Source organism: Nelumbo lutea, chromosome 3 (genome assembly GCF_056320005.1).
Source record: "Nelumbo lutea isolate HS-2025 chromosome 3, American lotus-T2T, whole genome shotgun sequence".
Taxonomy (NCBI): Eukaryota; Viridiplantae; Streptophyta; class Magnoliopsida; order Proteales; family Nelumbonaceae; genus Nelumbo; species Nelumbo lutea.
In genome coordinates, this window is record NC_142686.1 from 59,262,794 (window position 1) to 59,285,941 (window position 23,148).

The window sequence follows — 23,148 nt, forward strand, 5'->3', positions numbered from 1 at the left end:
TTTATGGATTATTAAATTAAATAAATAATTAATTTTTAAAATTTTAAATATTGTACATATTATTTTAGTAGTTAAGTAACTAAATATTTTAAATAACAAAATATTTAACATAACTAGATTCTAAATTTGTTAAAATAAAGAGGTTATGTAATAAATTTAAAAAATATGAAAAGTAGAAAAATAATTATAACATAATATTGAAATTAATAATAATTTAATATTTTTACATAATATTGTAAGTAATAATTTCACTTATATCAATTAATAATTTGAGAAAATAACTTTCACAAAAATTAATATTTATTAATAATAATTTTAAACTCTTAATATATATTTATTATATAATTATATATTCTAATACTAATATTTATTGTACTTCAGTAATATTTTATTGTTTTTGCGATAAATTAATTTTCAAGAATTATGTATAAATTTATTTTTGTTTTGTTATTTATCAAAAAACTTTCAATAATTATTAGAGATTAAACTACTATTATTGATAATTTTAAATTTTATTTATTATACTTATTGTCCTTATTTTATATTTTATATAACTTTTTGATTAATATTTATTAGAGATTATACTATTATTTGTGATTATACTATTTATTGTATAATTTAAAATATTTTTGGTACTTATTGTATTTTTTCATCATCAATGTATTTTTCAATAATTGTGTATTTTTGTTATACATTTTCAACAATTATTGGAGATTAAATTATTGTTATAGGTTGTTTTGCCAACCAAATTGACTTGGTCAGTCGAAACTGATTGACCATTTGTGAAAACTGACCCACTCAAGTTGTATAAGTTTGCGTCGATTTTTTGTTTGATTAGTTGGTTCAAAAGATTTAAACTTGAAAACTAAATTTAAATTTTAAAAATTACAATGCAATTGTTAAAAAATAAATTTAAAAATTAAATTTATGATATAAAATATTTTAGACTAAGAAATATGGAAAATTTACCACTTTTTTATATTAAAAATTATATTTAAAAAATAAAATGTTAATATATATTAATGGTCAAGTCATCTAATTTTGATCGATTTACAAATGTTCAAAGCGAAACTGATCCAATATGGTTAGGTCAAGTTGATCGGGTTGGTCACAAAAAAATAATAAATAACTACTAAAAATACAATAAATATTAATTTTAGTATATATAAATATAGATTAAGATTTTAAAATTATTATTAATAATTATTATTTTTTGAAAGTTATTTTATAGAATTATTAATTGATATAAGTGAAATTTGTTATTTTCAATATTATTTATTTATTTAAATAATATCATTATTGAAATTTAAAATATTAATTATTTATTGAATTTAATAATGCATAAAATTATAATTTATACTATGATTACATAATTTCATTAATAATTTTATAAAATATTAAACTATTTTTAAATATTTTGTTTTTTAAGATATTTAGTAATTGAAATACTTAAATAATATTTTATTTTTTAGTGTCAATTTTTTATTATTTGAATAGCATTTCGTGATGAATTTTGTAAAATATAAAATTATTAATAATATGAGATCCTTCAGCCTCGTTTCGGGTTTTCGAGGGATAGTTGTCAAAAAGACTTCGCCAGAATTTTGAACTTCTTTCGAAACTTCTCTTTCTGGATGACAGCCTTTAATTTTTGGCTTAGAAGTAATGTTTGGGCTAAACAAAGAAGATGAGGAGCATGTGCATGAGAATGAGAAGAGAAGTTTTCAGTTGGACACCGAGACCAAAGACATGTTACAAGGCCTACTGGAGTGTGGTTCGTCGGACAAAGACATCTAGGTTATGAGAAATAATCCATAAGGAAGTGGAGCTCGTCTATTGAGTTCTTGAAAAAAGGCTGTCTGAAGGGTTTAAACCTCAGTTTATGTGTTGGTTGCGGGAGAGAGGCCTCGACGCAGGTGATTAACACACCATACAACCTTACTATGTTTTTAGTTTTCTTTTCAGTGTTGAACCGGCGGTGATGTTGATGTTGCTATCGGTGGTGTAGTTGTCAAAGAAGAGAAGGTTGAAGAGGGATGATGGCAGTATTGGGTTTAAAAAAAATTATACGTTACGTGGTGTCCTGTGTGTATTTTAACGGAACATTAACGGATGCTAACGACAGGGGTAGAGTTAGTCAATTTTCAAAAATAGTAGGGGTAGCGTTAGTCAATTTCCAAACAGTAAGGGTACACTTAGTCAATTAGTTAAACCATAAGGGTAGTATAAGAAATTTACCCTTTAATTTATTGTGTATTTTTTCTATAAAATTTTAATAATTATTGGAGATTAAACTATTGTTAATGGGTTGGATTAATTTATTTGTAAGTTGTTTGACCAACCAAATTGACTTGGTCAGGTTGGGGAGTTGGTTATAAGGGTTATATCGGTTTAGTTGGTCAATTTAAAAGATTTAAACTTAAAAAAATAAATTTAAATTTAAAAAATTACAATGGCATTATTAAAAAATAAGTTTATGATATAAAATATTTTAGCTTAGTAAATATTGAAAATTTCCCACTTTCCTGTATTAAAAAAATATACTTAAAATATAAAATATTAATATATATTTATGATCGGGTCATTCGATTTTAGTCAATTTACAAATGGCCAAAGCGAAGCTAATCTAACCCATTCGGGTTAGGAAATTGTAACGAAAGCCAATTGGAAATACTAGAAATCGTGTTGGTTAGTTTCATTAGGAATGGCAATGGGGCAGTGTGCGGACGAGGAGCCTCTTTGCATCCCCGTCTCCACGGGGATCCCCACTCCCCATGATTCTTTATAATGTCAACCATTATATTTTTGTTTTTTATTTTATTCAAAAAATAAATATAAAATAATTAAAATTTACAATCCTATTAGAAAAGATTCAAACTATTAAACCATATTTTTAAAAATATTAACATATAGACATATGTATACATATATACATAGATAAACGTATATGTATATATACATATATTAGCGGGAATCCCATGGGATGGGGATCGGTCCCTGTGGGGTAGGGAGTGCTCTTCCTGTTCCCGCCGACGGGGATGGAAATTTCCCTATATCCGTTCCCGTGGGGGGAAAATCATTCCCTTCCCCACCCCATTCGGGGCGAATTCCCATGGGGATTGGGGAAATGAGAAAAATTACTATCCCTAAGTTTGATAAACAACCAGTGTAAAATTAATTATTGTTATTTTTGTATTGTAAAAAAATATTAAAAGTAGTATATAAAGTATAAATGATTATTAATTATTATATAAAACAATTGTATACTCTTACATGATTTTATTATTTATCTTTAACTTAACAAATCCTATGCATCGCACGGGTCCCTGTTAGTTTAGGAGATAAATATAAATTAGAGATAATTTAAGAGAAAATGAGATTAATTTAGTTAGGAACGAGAGAGAGAGAGAGAGAGAGAGAGAGAAATTTTAGGTCATTTTGTATGGGAAAGGAGGGCATTTTATTGATTGTTTAAAAAGTAACATGGAATAAGAAAATAAAAAATTCAAAAAAAAGAAAAAATTTATAGACAGACTGCTGTTGGGAGGGGTAGACTCAATAAAGACAAAAGGCCATTAGCTAATGTTGGTCCGAAGGATATATGGGTCTTGGGAGGGGTAGACTCAATAACATCTTCAACTTTGATACTTTTTGTTGCACAAAATATCTGTTCTGAAATTCAAACCCGCATTCTCACTCGAGATTTTACCATTATACCAATTAATGCCACACTCTAGTTGACTAGTTCATTCATGTTTCTCAATGTTGTCATTTCATTAATACAACTGAGATAGATAAGTACTTGTCATGCTGATGCAAAGTTCATAATAAATCCTCCCAAGTGGCTTTCTGAAGGCATTCATGCACAGAGAAGCTTATGTTAGTAGATTGAAGTTAAAGTTGAACCTATTTAGCTTACTGACATTAGAACCTTGTGATGTAATTGAAAGATGGAATCTGATGGATCAAAAGAGGCACTGAGACTAGTGCCAGACAACGTTTTGACAGCATATGTACCACCCAATGGTACTTGATAATGTGCCAAACAAATTAATGGGGCCCAAATCCCTTGTGATTTCTGAAGCTTATCTATTCTAACTTCTAAGCATATACCACCTTAGTCATCCCTATTCCGCTTAAAATGTCAACGGACCATTAATTTGTTGAGGATGATACAATTAGAACGGAACATCTTAACAAGCTAGAATCAAGAATCCAGGCAATGCAATTGTATACGTACGATGCATGAAATTCACCTTTTTCACATAAAATACAACAAAATTTACAAAAAAACCAGAAGGCCTTTATATGTCATTAATTTTATAATCCGTTGGGAATAGTGAGAACCAGATCGAACCATTATAACCAATTTGGTTGGTTTGGTTCTGTTGCATAGACCCAACCCATTGACAGTTTGACAGTTCTAGCCAAAGCCCCAAAGCCAAGTGACCATCTCAGCTATAGCTATAGGGTCATTGGCCCAGTGGGCCAGTTTTGGACAAAGAGAGAACAGAAAAATTGACCCATGTCATGTAGGTAAGGAGTGCATCACATGCCAATTATGGCACAGAGTCCCCACCTCACATGCAAGCAACATGGTATTGTTATTGTCATGATCTTGCCCGTGAATCACCAATATAATCATCTCTCCTTCTACCTGGTATGCCATGCAGCAGCTCATACCAATGCTACATCATTCCTCATGAAGATGTTGATTGCTTGTTTTGGGAGGAATTGTTTTTACACAGGCACAACATTAATATCTCAACAACGTGTTGATTGCTTGCTTTGGGGGGAATTTGTTGACACAGGCACACGGAGCAATGCTTGGAAGGAGAGTCAGATGGGGGAATTGACAAGGGATGGAGCCAAGGAGACCCATGGGATCCATGACTAGAGGTGTAAATGGGTTGTGCTCCTGCAATTCGGCATGGCAAGATGGTACGTGGGCTGTGTCAGGCCCGATACGATACGATGGTTCGGCCTATGCTGGGCCTGGGTTTCAGTTTCACGTGTCGGTATAGCACGATACAACTTGTTGTGCCACGGCCACACTCAGCTCAACGGCTAGTTTCAGCTTTTTGAGGGGTTTTCATTTATAAAAATACCCTCTACAACTATAAACAGCTATATAGGGGGTATTTATGAATTTTGGTTTGGGGGGGGGGCATTTTAGATAAAGTGATAAATAACTTTACAATAACCAAAATACCTCTCCCAACAATTAAAAACAACTAGTTTATAGGATATTTTGGGCAATTAAATTATTTTCAATTCCTATAAATAGTTATTTCCTCCACCATTCTCATCACAACAATTCAACAATTCTCTTAACCTCTTATCTAGTTTTCATACTCTCTCAAGTCTCAATCTCTCAATCTCTCATACATTATCTGATTCTCCAATTCTCAATTCTATTGGAGTTTCAACAAGAACGCTTGCTCAACAACTCAATTATCTCAAATTAGCAATTTGGAAGGCTTGGACTCTTGGAGTTGAAAGTCTTCAACCATTGAAATCAAGATGGGATTCCAAACCGACAATCTGGGTAAGTGCAATTAAATTGATTTTTATTTTTTTAGAATTAAAAAAATGGTCAACTCTTCCTGAAACCAATTCCTCAACATGTTCAATGTTGACAATATTCAGTCGCAACATGGTAGTATTAGCACCAATATGGATGCTATTTATATTGATGGAACTTCCACTCCTAGTACTGAAACTAGGGGGAAAAAAGAAGGCCACTAAGTTGATTAGCCTTGTTTGAAAAAAATATTTCAAGTATAAGAGGTTCAAGGGAAGGGAAAATGAGATATTTGTCAAAAATGTAGGAAAAACTTTAGCTATTGTAGCAATGGTGGTATTGGCCATTTGGGAAGACATTTGCTCATCCATGAGAAGAATGAAGAAGAAGAAGAAGGGAGAGAAACAACACAAACACAAATTGGGCAGGAGGGTTTTGGTACTTTTAAATATTCTCAAGAAAAAAATAAGGCAAGAATTTGCAAATACATTGTACATGTTGAACAACCATTTTTATTAGCTGAAGATACTAAACTTAAAAAATGGTTACATAATTTTGTAAATCCACAATTTAAAAAAGTTTCTAAGAATACTATTAGATTAGATGCTTTAAAAAATTTTTATTCATATAAATAAAATTTAATTTATATGTTATCAAACCTTAATTCTAAAGTTGCAATTACTTTTGATATTTAGACTTTGAAATTTAACATAAGTTATATTTGTGTTACCAATCATTTTATTGACGAAATTTGTTTTTAAATGACAGAATTTTAAGTTTTACTAGTATTGAATGGCCACATACTCGCCCAGCTATTGCTACAAGTATTTTAAATACTTTACATGCTTATGGAATTGATAATAAATTATTTTCTACTAGTTTTGATAATGCTAGTAATATCAACAATAAATGTTTAAAATCTCAATTAAAACCATGTTTAAATGGTAAATTATGCATATCTTACATTTATGTATTTAGGATGCTTTAAATATTATATTTACTCATATTTCTAAAATTAGAAATTGTATTATATATATTAAAAGTTCTAGAGCAAGATAAACAAGAATTTAAATATTTATGTCAAAATTATGGTTTAAAATATAAATATTTTATATTAGATATTAAATATAGATGAAATTCTACATATACTATGTTAGAAAGTTGTATTTCTCATAGACAAATTCTTAGCGATTTTTATAATGCAAAAATGCCTATTAATATTATATTTGAGGAGGAATGGGAAATGACAACTTGTATTAGGGATTTTTTTAAAAAAAATTAGGATGCAACTAATGAATTATTGAGCATTTATTATCTAACTAGTTGTAATTTAACTTATCAATTAATGATAATTAGTGATTGTTTTGCAAAATATAGAAATAATCCATAATTTAATAGTATTATTGAAATAATGAAAAATAAATATAAAAAATATGGGGAGAACATTTCTCCTCTTTATTACTTAGCTACAATATTAGATCCTAGGATTAGGAAAGATGCTTTATATATTTTACTTAATATTGTCAAAATATGAATATTGAAATTGAAAATGAAAAAAAAAAGAAATTAATAGTTTATTATTTGAAATGTATAGTTTATATGAATCTGAAGTAACAGAGAATAATAAAAATTCTACAACTTGCACAATTGCATCTTCCACTTCTGAACTTGAGTTTAGTAGTGGAATAGAAAAACTTTTTAATTTAATAAGTAAGAGGTAGAAATCCACTACCTTAACAACAAGTACATTTATTGAACTTAATTTTTATTTGCAAGCAAATTTTTCTACTTTAGGTGATTCTTCCTTCACCTTAGAGGGAACAAATAATTTTGATATTTTAGCATGGTAGATTGAACATGTAAAAAATTATCAAGTTCTCACCGCCATGGCATGTGATCTAGTAACCCCTCCGGTGTCTATAGTTCCACTAGAGTCTTGTTTTAGTGTAGGTGTTGGACGACAAGAAAAGCTATATGAATGATGAAAGTTTAGAGATGTGCATTTGTTTTAATGATTGGTTGGATGCTGAAGATAGATTACAAGACAAAGGAGGGCATGACACTACACCTGATATTTCATCTGAAGCAGATGATCAAAGTCAAGAACAACAGAAAAAAAATGATGAAGTCAATATTTTTCGTATACTCAATAGTTGTATAACATTTTTAAATTATTGTATTTTTTTTTTAATTTTATATAATTTATTTGGTTTTTTAATAATGTACCTTTTTATTTTCAATTTGTAACTATATTGTATTTTTTTATATTTTATTAATTTGTTCCATTTTCCAATTTTCGTATTACATTCTTCCAACCATTGTATGCTTTGTATCATTCAAATTTAAATGAAATAACAATCCTATTTTTCTTTCAATTTGTTATTCACTTTGAGTCTTTCTCTCTTTGACTTCTTATTTGGTTAAATATTTTTTCTTATTTCTTTATTAGATTTCTTATTTTTTTTTCCAAATAGTTCCAAAATGAAAGTTAAATATTTTAGTTTTACTTAGTAAAGAAAAAAATCAAAAATATATAAAAAAATTAATCTAGCCCGATTCGGTCCATGCCCAAGGCTTGGCCTATGGCCCAGCCTGACACGGCCTAGGCGCCCACCCAACCCAGGCCTACAACACGACATGGAACGGCATAGGTCCATACGGGCTTAGACAATGGGACTTGTCGAACCAACCCCTAAATTATCCCTGCAGAGGGTGACACTAACACACGTAGGATGGCACAACACAGCCCGTTTTACACTTTTAGCCATAACCCCCCATTCCATGTAAATTTCCCCTTCCCCACTCTCCACCTCAATGGGTTGACCCCCTATGATCATCAATATTTATTCCCCCCATCCCCAATCCCACTTACGTTTTGGCCTCTCATGAAAATTTCCTAACTCCGCCCCACCGATACCCGGAGGGTTCCTCCTAATCTGTTGAATAGTTTTAGGATCAGTAATGTGTCTCTAGAAAGTTAACATTGGTTGTTAACCATTTCTATTATTCTATATAGGGGCAGGCTGGATCGTTTAAGTTGCTGAACTGAATGACTAGCTGTTTTGTTTCAAGGCATAATAATAACCCTAACTTCAGCCTCGGCCGTTTAATAAAAGAAAAGGCAATAAGTCATTGAAATGAGCCACTTCAATCAATGTTATCAAACAGCCCCTTGGTTTCATTGGCTGGCTCAAGTCCTTTGCCTGGAATTGGAACTTTGCCGATGTCTTTTATGCACATATGGAGGCCTGCCGCTAGGCTCCTCTATCCTTTTGGTTTGCTACTCTCTCTGTCTCTGTCTCTCTCTCTCACTCACAGAATATCCACAGTAAAACAAAAGACTGAGAGAATGAAGCAAAAGGCTATCCATTGGTACAAAAGTAGAGAATCTTTGCTGCTCTGCATTATCTGTAAGAAAGTTTCCAGTACTCGATCAAACATAAATAATATGCTTGTATTTTTTTTTTTTTTTTAAGAAAAGAATCACAAAATCAGAAGAAGAGACACCACATAGAGACAGAGTGACAGGACGTTGAAACTGAGAGATGGGAGAAGGGACCGAGAGGACGGATTGAACGGAGGAGAGTGGCGACAGAGAGATAGGAAGATAAGAATGAGAAATAGAGGGAGAATTGAACAACTCTTCCGCACCCGCTCCAAGGTTGGAAATTTTCTCCTCAGTTGAAGCAAGCCGAGGTTGAACAAGGGGGCACAACAGACAAAGTGGAATAACAAGGAATAATTGATATCGGTGTAACAATACAACATAATGACGTGTAAAAAAATGTACACTTGCCATGTACGAAAAGATACAGAGAAGGAGAGGGACCAGAATTAAAGGGTAGTACAATGTAGGATGCTATCATAGTTAAAAAAAAAAAAAAAAGAAATTTGACTATTTTAATTTTTTTTATTTTCCCTTTTTTTGATTTTTTTGACATTCAAATTGATTGATGCTAGCACCGGGAACCCTTGCGGCAGGACAGAGCACCAGCACCGGAAGTAATGGAAGCCACCATGGAAGAGGACTTTGCGCCCAGGCTTGAAGCCCTAGAATAACTGGCGGAGGCTCCAGCTCCGGATGGGGTGAAGTAGGCTCCATTCAGAAGCAAGTCTCCCTCGGATCTCCAGTTCCAGTTTTTCCACACTCCGGAGTCTGTACTCACCCTCTTTGTCACCTGGCCGTGTAAATTCACCACCATTAACGATCAGCATTGAGCATATCAAATTGGATTCCATTAAATCCAGATATGGACATACAGAGGAAAACAGAAGCAGAGACGAATATCAGTAATTAACAATAGTACCTCCTTGGCAAAAGGGTTGGTCGGGGCAAGGTATCGGTTTCCCTGGCTGTTGATGGTGGGATTTGCACTTCCTCCAATGGCATACATTTCCCAATGAGTGTAGTCATTGTTCACAACATGGAAGTACCCATGTCTACACCTGCCATTGTAACAGTACAATTATCAGAAAACAAATTGGCTGAGATCCAGAGCAGTTTGTTTGATGAGGCTTTAAGGCCACATTATCTTTACCTAGGCATCCTCTGAATGAGGCCTTCTCCAAAATGGTTGTAAGCGATGGTGACTTGCATCATTTTGTCTCTCGTGTAAGAATCACTATGACCTAAAAGCATCACCTGTTTCACGTTATACTCGATGTTAAATACCGTCCAACAATTCCAAGTAGTCCAATTAATCCAACCCTACAGTCTAGAAAATAAGAAGCATAATATACCTCATTGTGGTGGGTGAAGTAATTGTTGGAAATAGTGATGGCAGTCGAGCCCATGATAGCATCAACAAGGCCATCCGCGCAGTTGGAAAGAGAATTGTGGTCAACCCAGATGTGGCTGGATCCGAATATGGAGACGGCATCGCCGTCGGCCATTGTCCTCCACCCGTAGTGAGATGGGGAACTCCGGACCATGGCATTTCCGGTGGGCTTGCAGTCGTGGATGTGGATGCCATGGATGATGACATTGGTGATGAACTGGATGGTGATGCATGCCCCATTGGCGATGTGGACATTGACACCACGGCCATCGATGGTCTTGAAGCTGTTCATGATGAGCTCCTGCTTAAGAGTGATAACCATGTCACGCTTGAAGACGATCCAAAGGGGCTCGTCCTGGATGACAGCATGACGGAGAGTGCCAGGGCGAGGGTTGACGGGGTCATCATCACCAGGGTCAGTGACTACATAGAAGCGGCCATCACGACCACCGATAGCATTGCGTCCAAAGCCAATACCACAGTCGGCAAGGCGCTTTCGTCTAAGGTGCCACATTGGGTCGCAACGCCAGCAGTCATCGATGGGATTGCCCGTGCCACACGACAGGAAGCCTAAGTTCCTCCTTGCTGTGCTGTTACGTATGCTCCTGTACAGTAAAAAACATTGTTAATTAATTAATCATCATTATCATCACAAATGTTACTCAATCATCTTGAAACGAAGCGATTAAGATGGAAGAATCCCATGAATTGATTTCTGTTTGAGAAGCCACTGTCAAGAGTAATACAAGAGATTCCTCTCTGCACTGTAGGCCGAAATTGGAAGTTGAAAGTTATTGGAATGCATCCATGTGCAAATCCATTATGAGGTGCGCATGTGCATCAATGCTGAGGACAGGGACGGATGGGTACGGAAATTCTCTCTGTTTTTCTATTTCTACCTAATATTTTGTTTTCTATTCTTCGTTTCTACACTTTCTATTAGAGTTTAGTCTCTACTCTAGAATAAGCTAAATTAAATAAATATAGAGGTGGTGAATTACCTCACCAGTGTGTCGGTGGAAGTACCAGTCTACAAACATATTTGTGGCAACCAAATGGAATTTGAAGGAAGAAATGGAGAGTGATTTTGGCACATCCAATTTTTTTTTCAATAAACTGGGACATCCTGTGTGAGTAATTATAAAAGTCAAAACACTCTGTTTTTGTCTTTCTAAAAGCATGTACCTTACCAATGCTACCCCTTTTATCAAAAAATGGGATGTGCCCAAATCAATCCCCTTAAGAATCCGGCATCTGAGGGGACAAGGACGAAGTGTTCCTGTTGAATACAACGGATCGAACTCGCAAGTTGGAAGAAATGCGGGGTAGAAGCAGAAAGAACCAGAAAACATGTACTTCCAAAACAACCAACGCAGCAAGTTTGTCACGAAAAGGATTATAGAATTGAATTGAATACTTCTTTGCATTACACTTGTATTCGACTAAGCATGAATTAGTTGATTTATTGATTAATGGGTCCCAGCAAAAGATCTGATTTGAAGAATCTATGCAGCCACGAGGGTCTCCGGTGAGAGATCAGCAAGAGTCCCAATCTTCCTTGTCATCAAGACCGAATTAAACAACCATCATCTTTGTTGGATTCCTTTATTAGATATATACTCCCATTTTATACACAGTCGAAGTAAAGAAAAAACTTCATTGGAGTATTTACAGAGGTTAAATAGTCTTATGGATAAGGGAAAAGGTGACATGTAAAAAATTTAATGCGTGATACGCGCGGATCTCACGGCAAAGGCCAGTAGGGAGACTGTAAAATAAAGAGGAGGGAAACGCTAGATGAGTCAGAATCCGGAGATGTGATTGCTGTTTGATTCCTCAGGCTCCAAAACCAAGCGGACTTTCACCAACACATTAACGGTTATGGAGAATGGAATGAGCTAGGAGCCTAGCACTACCGGGAAGAAACTTAGGCTGTTTTTGGTTTTGGTTAGAAAATTAGAGAGAAAAAGAGTCATAGCCCTAGAAAAAAAAAAAACGAAGATGAAACATGAAGTATGAAAGAGAGAAATTGAGAAGTAAAAAAAGAAATTGAATATGTTCACTTTTTCTCCAACTTGTCTATACTTCTCATCGCTGTTGAAAATACAAAAGACTTAAGAGACTTGGGGTTGAAGTTTGACTATTTTCTGCAGGCAAGCGTCCTTCAGGGTATCTCAATGAAGGACACGTGTTAAGGTTTCAATTTTCGTCAACATGATTACGTGTCTACCAGGAGCGTCTTAATTCAAGGAGCGAAAATAAACTATTTCTCCTCCAAATCAGCTATAGCATAATAAATGATAGGATAAACAAAAAGAGGAGGGTGGGGGCCGGAAATAATTAAAGTAAAACTAGTTGATTTATTGCGAGATGGGTAGTCTTTATTTTTGTTATTGATGAGTTAGGGCCATGTGGCTTCGTTCTGTTGTAACGTGCATGTCATGTGAGTGTTATTTGCCTAGCTAAAAAAGAAGTGAGTTTTTCTGACCTGCGCCTACTCCCACGTAACTAGAAGTCATGGTGATGCCCATACAGAAGTAATATGTGAAATTAATTGCGGTTGCAATTTAATAAGATTAACAGCTGAATCCATGTATAATGTCGATTCAGAGAGAGAGAATAAATTGAAAACTCACATATCCACCATAGCAGCTACCTCCTCTGGATTGTCGACTGCGTGTTCAGCCTGCTCCAACCTGAAAGCCCCGTTATCCATCCAAGAGTTAGAAACCCATAAAATGGAAGAGACCGGAATTAAATCGTAATAGGCAGGCAAACAATCCCTTCGAACAGTTTAAGTTAAATCAGACTTCGCCGGACAAACAATAAGAACAGTCTGATCAGACTTTTGATGATTTTTTTTATTTTTTTTTTATTTTTTTGCCATCTCTGATCCCACTAGAATGAACAGTCACGTACTCAGGTGGACTAAATGGGCGAATGTAATCAAATTTCTGCCCTTTTCCTTTCTGTCATCAAGGAAAAAGTGAAAAAGTTGGCCCATTCCTTTCAGTGGGTCTGTCAAATTGGCAAGTTCCCATTCAAGATCTCTGACTCGGAGTTGAAAATTTTCCCATAAATTAACAACAAATCCGCCAATCAGAGTTCTTTGCAATAAAACAAATTCGGTTTTTTTAATTTTCAGTAAAGACATTGTTAAATTACGTACGGATGGTTAATAACACAAATACCCGTATCTTCTGCATACGGAATTGTTCGAAAGCAATCCCGGTAAAACCGTAAAAACGTATAAGAGAGAGAGAGAGAGAGAGAGAGAGAGAGAGAGAGAGAGAGAGAGAGAGAGACTCAGAAGCAGGCGACTCGTCGGAGGCCGGAGTTCTTACAAAATAACTAAATTTCCCTCCTCAGATCGTTAAGGCGATCGTTCAATTGAGAAACGAAAAACGATCGGAAAGGAATAAAGAACCAATATTCGGGAATGGTATAGGAAATGTGAAAAAGACTGGTGTCAGTCATGTGTCTAGAAACTTGGGGTCATTGTTTGATGAAAACTGAAAAACCAATGGGAGCTTTTATCCTCGACCTGGAGAGTTGAAAATAAAAGACTGGTTCGGGACTTCGGGAGAAAGAAGCTAACGTGATAGAACAAGCGATCCAGATTTTCGGATCTCGATCTCGACGGTTAAGATTGCCGCAAGGTTTCGGTGGATCCATGGAGGAATACCTTACTATCCAGATCCACCAGGAGACAATGCGGAACAGCGGAAGGCTTAGATCCGCTACCAATTAAGGAAAAGTGAGCAAACGAGAAGAGCAACTGAAATCACTGATTAGTCTGACTGACCTGTCCGCCTTTGATGAGTTCTTCGAGCTCTGCAGCTGCTGCGTGCCTTCAATCCTGTATTGAGAAACGAATCATTGTGAAGTTAGAGCTCCGAGAAACAAATTTAGTTAAACTCTAAGAAAAAAAATGAAGAAAATAGAAAAATGATGAAAGCGCTGCAATGTTGAGTAGGATCTTCATGAATGCAGAAGCAGAAGTTGAAAGGACAAAGAGAGGCACTCTATCAAGTTAAGAAACCTCTAAAACTCTGTTTCACCTGAAAATTTATCCTCATTTCCGGAAGAACCAGGGAGAAAATAATTCAAAAGCACGTAATGAAGCAAAATTGTCCGTGCTTGAATTAAGAAAAAACTAAAATCAAAGAAAAAAAAAAAGGGAAAGCAATCCCTCATTGTCTAAACGTTTCCGAAGCTTGAATCCTTGAACAGAGAGAGATAGGACAAGCAGAGAACTCAAACTTCCCCAACACTTCTCTGTTTCTCACTAAGAATTCCTCATTCCACAACCTTCAATGGCTTTTAGAAACACAATTAACTTATACCTCGAATCCGAAACCTGCTCCTTCGCTACTCCCGCCATTACGCCAACGAGCAACAACAGAAGCACAAAACACAGCGAAAACCACCTCCGGGAAACTGCCATTGTTGTCTCAGAGATAGCTCAACCCCCCTCTCTCTCTCTCTCTCTCTCTCTCTCTCTCTCTCCCCCTCTCTCTCTCTCTCTCTCTTCTGAATCTCTGTTCGCTCTCTTCTCTGTTTGTCTTTCTCACTCTGGAGTCTGGATCGCTTGATTGATTCTCTTCCCAGATATAGAGAGAGAAAGAAAGCCACAATAAGCGAATAGAGTCGAGTCAAATAAACCTTCACTGAGACCTCCTTTTATAGAAAACGTTGGCCTAACTCCGTTAATTCAACCCCCTTTACCATGGTTAGGCTAATTAACTCCATTCTAACAGTTTTAACCCCCTTTAACCGCCACTAACGGACTTTCGAACTTCCCACGTGTAAACGCTGTCGGCCACAGCCACTCCCGTGCCCATCTCTAGCTGGGTCCACACATCTTCCACGTCATCATCTGCATCACCGGATGTTGCCGATGTTTGTACGGATTTCCCTCCTGCTCCTTATTTCTTGCCTTTTTTGGAGACACGATTATGCTCCCATGCAACACCCAAGCGGTTCCCATCATAACACGATTTCACGCGTGTCCCACTCCTACACGATTTCGACTTATTTACTCCTGTTCCCGTGTTCCGCCAAGCACCATAAAACGGGTTGAGAACTAATTTGCCTGTATTTGGCCCGACCCGACTATTTATCTGGCTTAGTGCCACTCAGGCTGGTCCTAGGTCTGTCAATGGTTCGGGTCTACCTAAAGGAACCAAATCAATCAAACTTATTACGGTTCAGGTTATGTGGTTTTGTCCGGTTAATAATCGGGTTGGAATTAATTCTCAAATTGTTGGTTAAAATATAAACAGTTTCTATTCTAATATCATTTTTGTTAAGTTTATTTTATCAAATCAAGGTTTTAAATTGTTGTTATCATAGGTAATTCAATTACTCTGATTAATAATCGGTTTCAATTATGGGTCTGCTATTGGACCGATTGATTTAGTACTGATACACTCTGTCCCGAAACCAAACCCGACTCATTGACAGCTCAAGCTGGTCCCCATTCATCAATTCAAATCGATTGTCGAGTTTCCGTGTATAATTGAACAAAAGGCAAAAAGGGTCAATGGATCGTATCACAATAGAGCCTCCGGGCCGGGTGGGTGGGTCCCTTGAAAAAACGGTGTGGATTCTTGAATCAATCAATCCTCCCTTTCTTTCCATTGTTTCTGCTAAGAAACCGTTTTTGTTTCCTTTTCTTCATGTTGGAAGATTAAGATGGAATCATGGAACCCACCTAATCAACAATTTACAGTCTTTGGCTACACGCCAATATGAGAAAAACCGCACGGATTGGGTTAGGGTTTACTTGTGCTCTTTCTTCCCCTTTGAAACAAAGCCAGATTTTGTAGGCCACATTGTTGCATGATATCATAAGCCATATAATTTAAGGGTCCGTTTGGTTCATAATCGGGAATCAGAATTAAAATCCTCTGGAATTGGAATCGGAATAGTCTATTCTTATATTCTGTTTGATTCAGACAGGAATGGGAATGGAAATTAAAATCAGTAGGAATGGGATTTCATTCCCAAAGAAGGGACAGAGAATGGTCATTCTCTCAAATGAGAGAATGTCATTCCAGTAAGAATGAGAATGAGATTCTAATTCCGCCCAATCAAACAGTTGGAATCGAAATAGCCCATTCCAATTCAAATTCCAGACCTCTATTCCCGTGAACCAAACAGGACCTCAATTGCTTTTTAAAACCGATTGTCTATTTATATTTCAGGCCAATCGACTCTCTAATAGACCTTAAATTATTCGAATTAATAAAAATTGCGGTCACCACCCCCTCCAATTCTAACATTTTTTTTTTGTTGTAAAACAACCCAAAATGCGAACACTATTTGTACAGGTCATTTCATCACATAAGTAATTTGGATTAGACCCAAGCCAGATAAGATAACAAGTTGGGGTATGGATATACTCTGTATGTTCCCTACCATAACAATGCTGCACATGGAGATCCATTGAAATGGTTCAATGGAACCCGGCCATCCGCATCGCTTCCCCCGGACCAAAAACTCACCTTATTGTTGATGAGATGGTCTCTTCATCATAATCTCTGAATACGACCAGAATTTCCATCTTCTTGAACATGTATTGATCTCCAAATGCCAAACAGTTGAATTGGATTTCGAAGGATATCCATTCGATACAGATTTTAGGGTGAATTTAGTCCAGGAAGTAGAGCATTTCAGTGGAGCAGTCTCAATCTATTATCACATGCAGCATACCAAATGGACATCACCTATCATTTCATTTCTCTTTCTATGTACAAAGAATTTATTCCAATTTCCTTTCATTCATAATGAAAGATCAGAGAATCAGAGATGCTTATCTATTCATTACTTCACTAATGAAATGCATCAAAGAAAAGTGCAGTCACCATCTCCAGAACTGACTTCGGATTTCCTGCAGTTTTTCATACAATTTATCTGTGACAGGTAGAGTTGTCAATTGGGCCGGTCTTGTTTGGGATAGGGTAGACAACCAATTATTAATTGAGACAATCGGATCTGACCTAAATGGACCGGATTAATATTAATAAAAATGCCATTAAATATTATATTGTTTAAGTGTTGATGAAACAAATGTTTTTTAACCAAAAATTACCCTTCTCAGACATAAAATATAAACAAAATTTACATGAAAACTAGGAAGCCATTATTAATTATGTAATCAGTTTGGAACAGTAAAAATAGGTCCGGCCCAATTATAATTGAGACTCATATAATCAGTTTGGTTGATTTGATTCTATCGGGTAGACCCGATCCAAAGAAATATTGTTAGTTAATAATGGAAAAATATAAAAATGTTTTATAACTAACATGTAGTCATGTAAGTTTGGGGTCAAAAGACCGAAAGCAAATAAGTAAAAAAGTAATATCCACCTTCCCTTTGGCTCATTATGGAAGAAAATGCATGGGTTGGGAAAAAGAAAGAAAAAGCTGATTTGATGAGCTTCCTTGTCTTGTTATCTACTTTGTTGCTTAATTCTGGAAATACTTAAAGCAAAAGCACAGTGCAATGGCTTCAGAATTCTTACTTTCTTGATTTTGTTTTATTAAGTATTTCTGACCAAAGTTGGATCGGCTTCTGATATGGGGCTTACATTGCTTCACGGATGCCTGTTTCTTTAATGTACAGAAGATTGAGACCCAGATTGACGGGTCCCGTCCCGGGTAGAAGACATAGGGCAGTCCAAAAATCAGATCATATATTCAAGTGATCTTAGCCGTACTGTAGAGAATTGGACGGTGAGTAAATATCCATATCAGATGCATCATATGATCCGTCTGGATTTTTTGTTTTATACAATAATATTCAATATTTTCGGGTGGAATTCATGTGGGATCTGTTTAAGCTTCATAATCGGACTGGTGTAGTATGTGGCAAACTCTTGGGTATGTAACACAATGGATTAGGCATTGGATCCGGAGCACCCGACCCATCTAAGAATGAGCTGAGCAGTTTTACACCCGATACAGAAGGGGCTCTGTTTGGATAAGATTTTGTATTTTAAGCTTTGCGCTGTGGGACAGTGGGAGATATAAATGAGCGTGTTCAGTAGGAATTATTTTTAAAAACAATTTAATAATAAATGCATAATTTTTCCAAGTTTATCCAATGCAACCTAAGTTATTAAGTTTAATCTCCTTGGATTAAAAAAAAAGCTTAAAAATATTGTTTTAATCTAATCAGATGGTTAAAAGGGAGAAATTATTGACTCCTACCTCGTTTAGGGTTTATATTTTAGGTTTTAAAGTTTAATATTAGGCTTAGGGTTTAAAATTTAGGATTTTTATATAAAAATCACACGGTGGATCGGATCATGATAGGAGTGAATATGTGTCCATTGAAAGGCATGACCGTGCTGTGTTTTTTACCCAACGATAATACCACCCCACGTTAGGCTGCATTTGGAAACGATGTAAATAAGTGTGAATATAAATATGTAGAGTGTAAAATGGTATATATATGCAAAGTTCTATTAGTTTGTGTAGCCCTTTATGTTTATTATTAAAAAAAAGTTAGGTTAGTTTTGCATTGACAAATTTACCTTCTTACCAAATAGATTTTTAGCTGCAATGGATATAAACACGAATTCCAATAAAGCATATTCTATTTTTATGAAAAACCCATTTGAATGTAAATTTACTTCTTTTTTTATTGATGTACTTTTGCATCTTATTATCAATGTAAATATGCATTGATCTGTCATTTGTCAATGCATAAATGTAATATTGCCAAATAGACAAAAGTGAATCAGAGTGCAAATTTATCTTGAACCGGGATTTACACACCATTTGCATTATTTTCAAATGCAACCTTAGTGATAAAATAAATTTCTTAAGGCTGCGTTTAGAATCAGTGTAAAACATCATTGGTGTAAAAGTACATCAATGACATTTTACACTAAATTGTAAAAGCGAATGTTGCTTTTTGAAAAACGCAATAGGTGAAGGGTGTAAAATTTTACATCGATAAAATCAATGTAGTATTTACATTGATAATCGCTATAAAACTTTACATTTGATAGGTTTTAAACCACCCCATCCAAATGTATATAAAATTGAACCGGAGTAAAGTTTCATGTTGATAATGACTACACTTTCCTTTCAAACGTGAATAAAATCGAATCGATATAAACTTTTACATCATTCTTGATTTACACTAATTTCAAATACAACCTGAAAATTTTGATTTACACCGATTCCAAACGCAACCTAAAGAAATTTGACTTAAATCATGTGAAGTGTGAAACGTAGTATGGATCGGTGGGCGTATTTCATCGGACATGTCATAAATTTATTGAGTGCTTATTGAGGGATGTGCCTTATAGGCATTAGCTCACTGTAACGCCCAGACATCTAACAAATAACAACCTCCATGTCCATTAACAACACATTTATTCCACCCATGTTTTATTGGAATACAGATATGCACCAAATGCACTAACCCGGCAAACCCATTCATGCGGCAACTGTGCCAGTTTAGGGAGGGTTTTGTAAATTTAAGATTCTTTTCGTTTCTCTAAACCTCCTGACCTGTATTTCTCTCAAAATTCAGTCAATTGGATTTTGAAAATTCAAATTCAAATTGGTTTATGAAAGTGCAAAATTCTTCATTACTCTATTTTCTTTGCATTCAAGGATAGAGTGGATTGGATTTAAAAGTTACATTTAATTTCTTATTATTTTTTGTTAAATACAAAAAATAACAAAATTCCAATTATTTAATTAAAATATATAAAACTAAAAACACAAACCATCACTTATCCTTCACATAAAATTCTTTCCAACAATACACGAATTAGACTTAGCTAATACCATACTTTATCGTACCATTATGGATTGTAGAATCTCAAAATCTACTCCTGCCCCGAAACTCATCCTTCAAGAATAAAAACCACCCTAACAGCAAGGATACCCACTGAGTAGGGTAAAAATTGCCTTCCCAACACAAGACAAAACAACCAATGTAGCATCTCTGTGGGCGGAACCAACTAAATTGGATCTCATTAGGGACACATGACCCGTTTATTTAGATACCCATTCGGATATTATAATGAAATACAAGAAGATTGGAAAATTGTATCTAACCTAGATAGTTGCTGGCTGCATTACACTCAGTCAGATCCGGAATAAGTTAGAATGTGGATCTTGTGGATATCCGATCCTACGGCACACAGGTACAGGGAAAAGAGCATGTGGTATATCACGGACCCCACCCGCTCCATTTCATGCCATTTTTTGCGTATCCCCGGTCCCACCATCTAACAACAGAGATAAGATAGCTGGAAATGGCATGTTGGCAATCTTGACCATCCATTTCTTTCTTGAAAACCCGGACCCACCATTTTATTTTCTAGCTTCTAGGGATTTCATCTAACCCGTTCATATGGAACAATGATCAGCCAACGACATGTAACCGGAAAGAGTTTTACCATGCTGCATAGAGTCATTACTATTGTGCCAGATGTAAAGAAAATAATTAGGGGGAGTGCCAACTGTCGCATGTGCTTCAGATGTCGGAGGACAGCGACATCACACCTGAGATCTAAATTTGGATCCTCCTACACTGTAACATTCCCTCGTTTACCATTAGCGCATTCTTGGTTTAGGGTTTGTGTCCGACCAACTTTCTCTTAATATGGCCAGTCCGCGGCCAAATTTAGCGGGAGCGGAGATAAACAGGAATTTGACCGAAGAGCGGTGGCTCCCTCCGACGACTCTCCGACTGAGAGAGAGACAGAGAGAGAGAGAGAGATGGGCATTTAGCGCTCATTAAGGGGACCGATTGGACGGTCAGTCTTTGCTTCCGGAGTAATTGACGGTCTTTTTCTATTTTTAAGTTTTTGACCCGTCTTCCTTATATTAGGAGTCTTATTTGTTAATGCAAATGGTGCAATCCCAACAGAAATTGCTGTGTGAGTGGAAAGAGAGAGAGAGAGACAGAGAGGCTGTTGGGTTGTTAGGGAGAGAATGGAGGAGTTAAAGAAAGGTGCCTCCCTTTTCTCAACTCTTTTGACGAATCTAATAAGTAGGACCCATCATACTTAACACCATTTTTATCTCACTGAGAACCACAAAATTACAATTTAAATTAGCCTTCTCTCTCTCTATGAGATTGAGAGAGATGGGAAATGAAAGCATACTAAATGTCTTATTGTCTAACCTAATTTTAGCAGAAAAATGGTTGGTCCAATGGTCATTACCTCAGTCAAGGGACACAAAGAGATTGTTAGATGCACATCATGTGGGTCGGCTCTATCAGTTTCTTTCAGATTGGTCACCTTCCAACCTTATTAGCCTGGGTGTAGAAAACAACCCACGAGAAAGGAAATGCATGCATTATGTCATGGGTATTAGGTAAATTGATCAAATAAGGAAAATGCATTCTTAATTTTTATTCATTAAAATCATTATCGTACCGAAAATCAGCAAACTATTAAAAAAATGATAAAGACGTCTAAAATTGAAAAGAAAATAAAATAATCTTGTAATGCGTGTCAATTTCGAGTTAGATTAGTCAAAGTAAGCAAATATCACCTTGATGATCTTCATGTCTTACTGCTGGTCATACCCTCTATTAGGTTGTAATAGACTAACCCATGAAATAGTTGGACTTAACCCATGAAATAGTTGCTATTGACCTAACCAGTGCGGTTGTGGTCAAACTTTCACAACTTGTAAAGGTTTGTAATTCACCCATTGTCAATGGTGCTCTTTGAATGTAATCAACAAGTAGAAAGCTACATACTGGTGCACCATATGCAAATCAAATGTGTTTCTACCAAACAATGGATTTATTATTCTATGTTCTAGCTTTTCTTCTTCCGGTGCAAATCCTCCATTGTTTTACCATACATTTTGTTTTATTGAGATGCATTATATTCCCTACTTTATTTCTTTCCTACTATTGATATTGATGTGTTTCTTGAAGCCCAAGTTGGTAAGTGTAAGTGAATAAATCACTACAAATCAGTATGCTGTTGAAATCCCTGAGGTGGTGTTTGGTTTGATGGAAATTAAGAGAGAAATAGAGAGTTTAGGGAAGATTATTAAGGAATTTTACAAACTAAACATAGCCTAACTTCATTGTAAACCTGTATTAAATGTTATTCAAGATTTAGTTACTAGAAAGATTATTATGCTATCTATATATGATATACTAGAAAGATTAAACCATTTAAGATAAGTGATCATCTAAATATAGATTCATGTTCAAAGAGGGTGGTTGGTGGAGCTATTAGATTTTGGTTTCATTTATGAAATGCATAAAACAACAAACCTAAGGACTTTATTTATTTTTTGCCATTAAATTATAACTTGGATTAATCAGTAATATATTTTTTATAGCTTAATTATAAAAATTCATTTAAGTAATCCATGCATACAGCATTAATATTTAGATCAAGTTATTCAGTTTTGATAGGAAAAAGAAATTATTATTATTATTATTATTATTATCTGAAATTGTTAAATGCAAAACATATGTACATTTTTAGTAATAGTACCGAGAAGAGAGCCTTTTGATTAAGGCCTTCAAAGCACATATATAACACATGCAGTCTTATTGGCGCTGATGCTGGCATGATTAGGGTTCTCTATGGTGGGCCTTCTAGGAATCTATGAGAGGCAAAGGGTAGAAAAATTATGAGTAAATATAGCTAAAAGTAAAACAAAATGGAGTTATTTGATCCATTTCTTTCTTTGTTATCAAATTATAACTTGAATTAGACAATAAAAGGGGTGTTTGGTACAGTGGCATTGTGATGTTGTTGCATTTTGGGTTGACCAATACAAATTTGTGAGGAATGTATTATTAAATCATATATGAGTGTCATTTCAACTAGAAAA

General features: G+C 35.3%; 1 protein-coding gene across 1 annotated transcript; it reads right to left on the bottom strand.

Annotated features, from left to right (window-relative positions):
• Window positions 1–9,248: 9,248 nt before the first annotated feature.
• LOC148865193 (putative pectate lyase 8) lies at window positions 9,249–14,964 on the bottom strand. Its single transcript, XM_088979677.1, has 7 exons — window positions 14,649–14,964; window positions 14,108–14,161; window positions 12,939–12,998; window positions 10,265–10,907; window positions 10,063–10,166; window positions 9,832–9,970; window positions 9,249–9,702 (listed from the first exon to the last, which is right to left on the bottom strand). The coding sequence occupies exons 1-7, from the start codon at window positions 14,747–14,749 to the stop codon at window positions 9,481–9,483; spliced, it is 1,323 nt and encodes a 440-aa protein (XP_088835803.1). The 5' UTR covers window positions 14,750–14,964; the 3' UTR covers window positions 9,249–9,480.
• Between the last annotated feature and the right edge of the window lie 8,184 nt (window positions 14,965–23,148).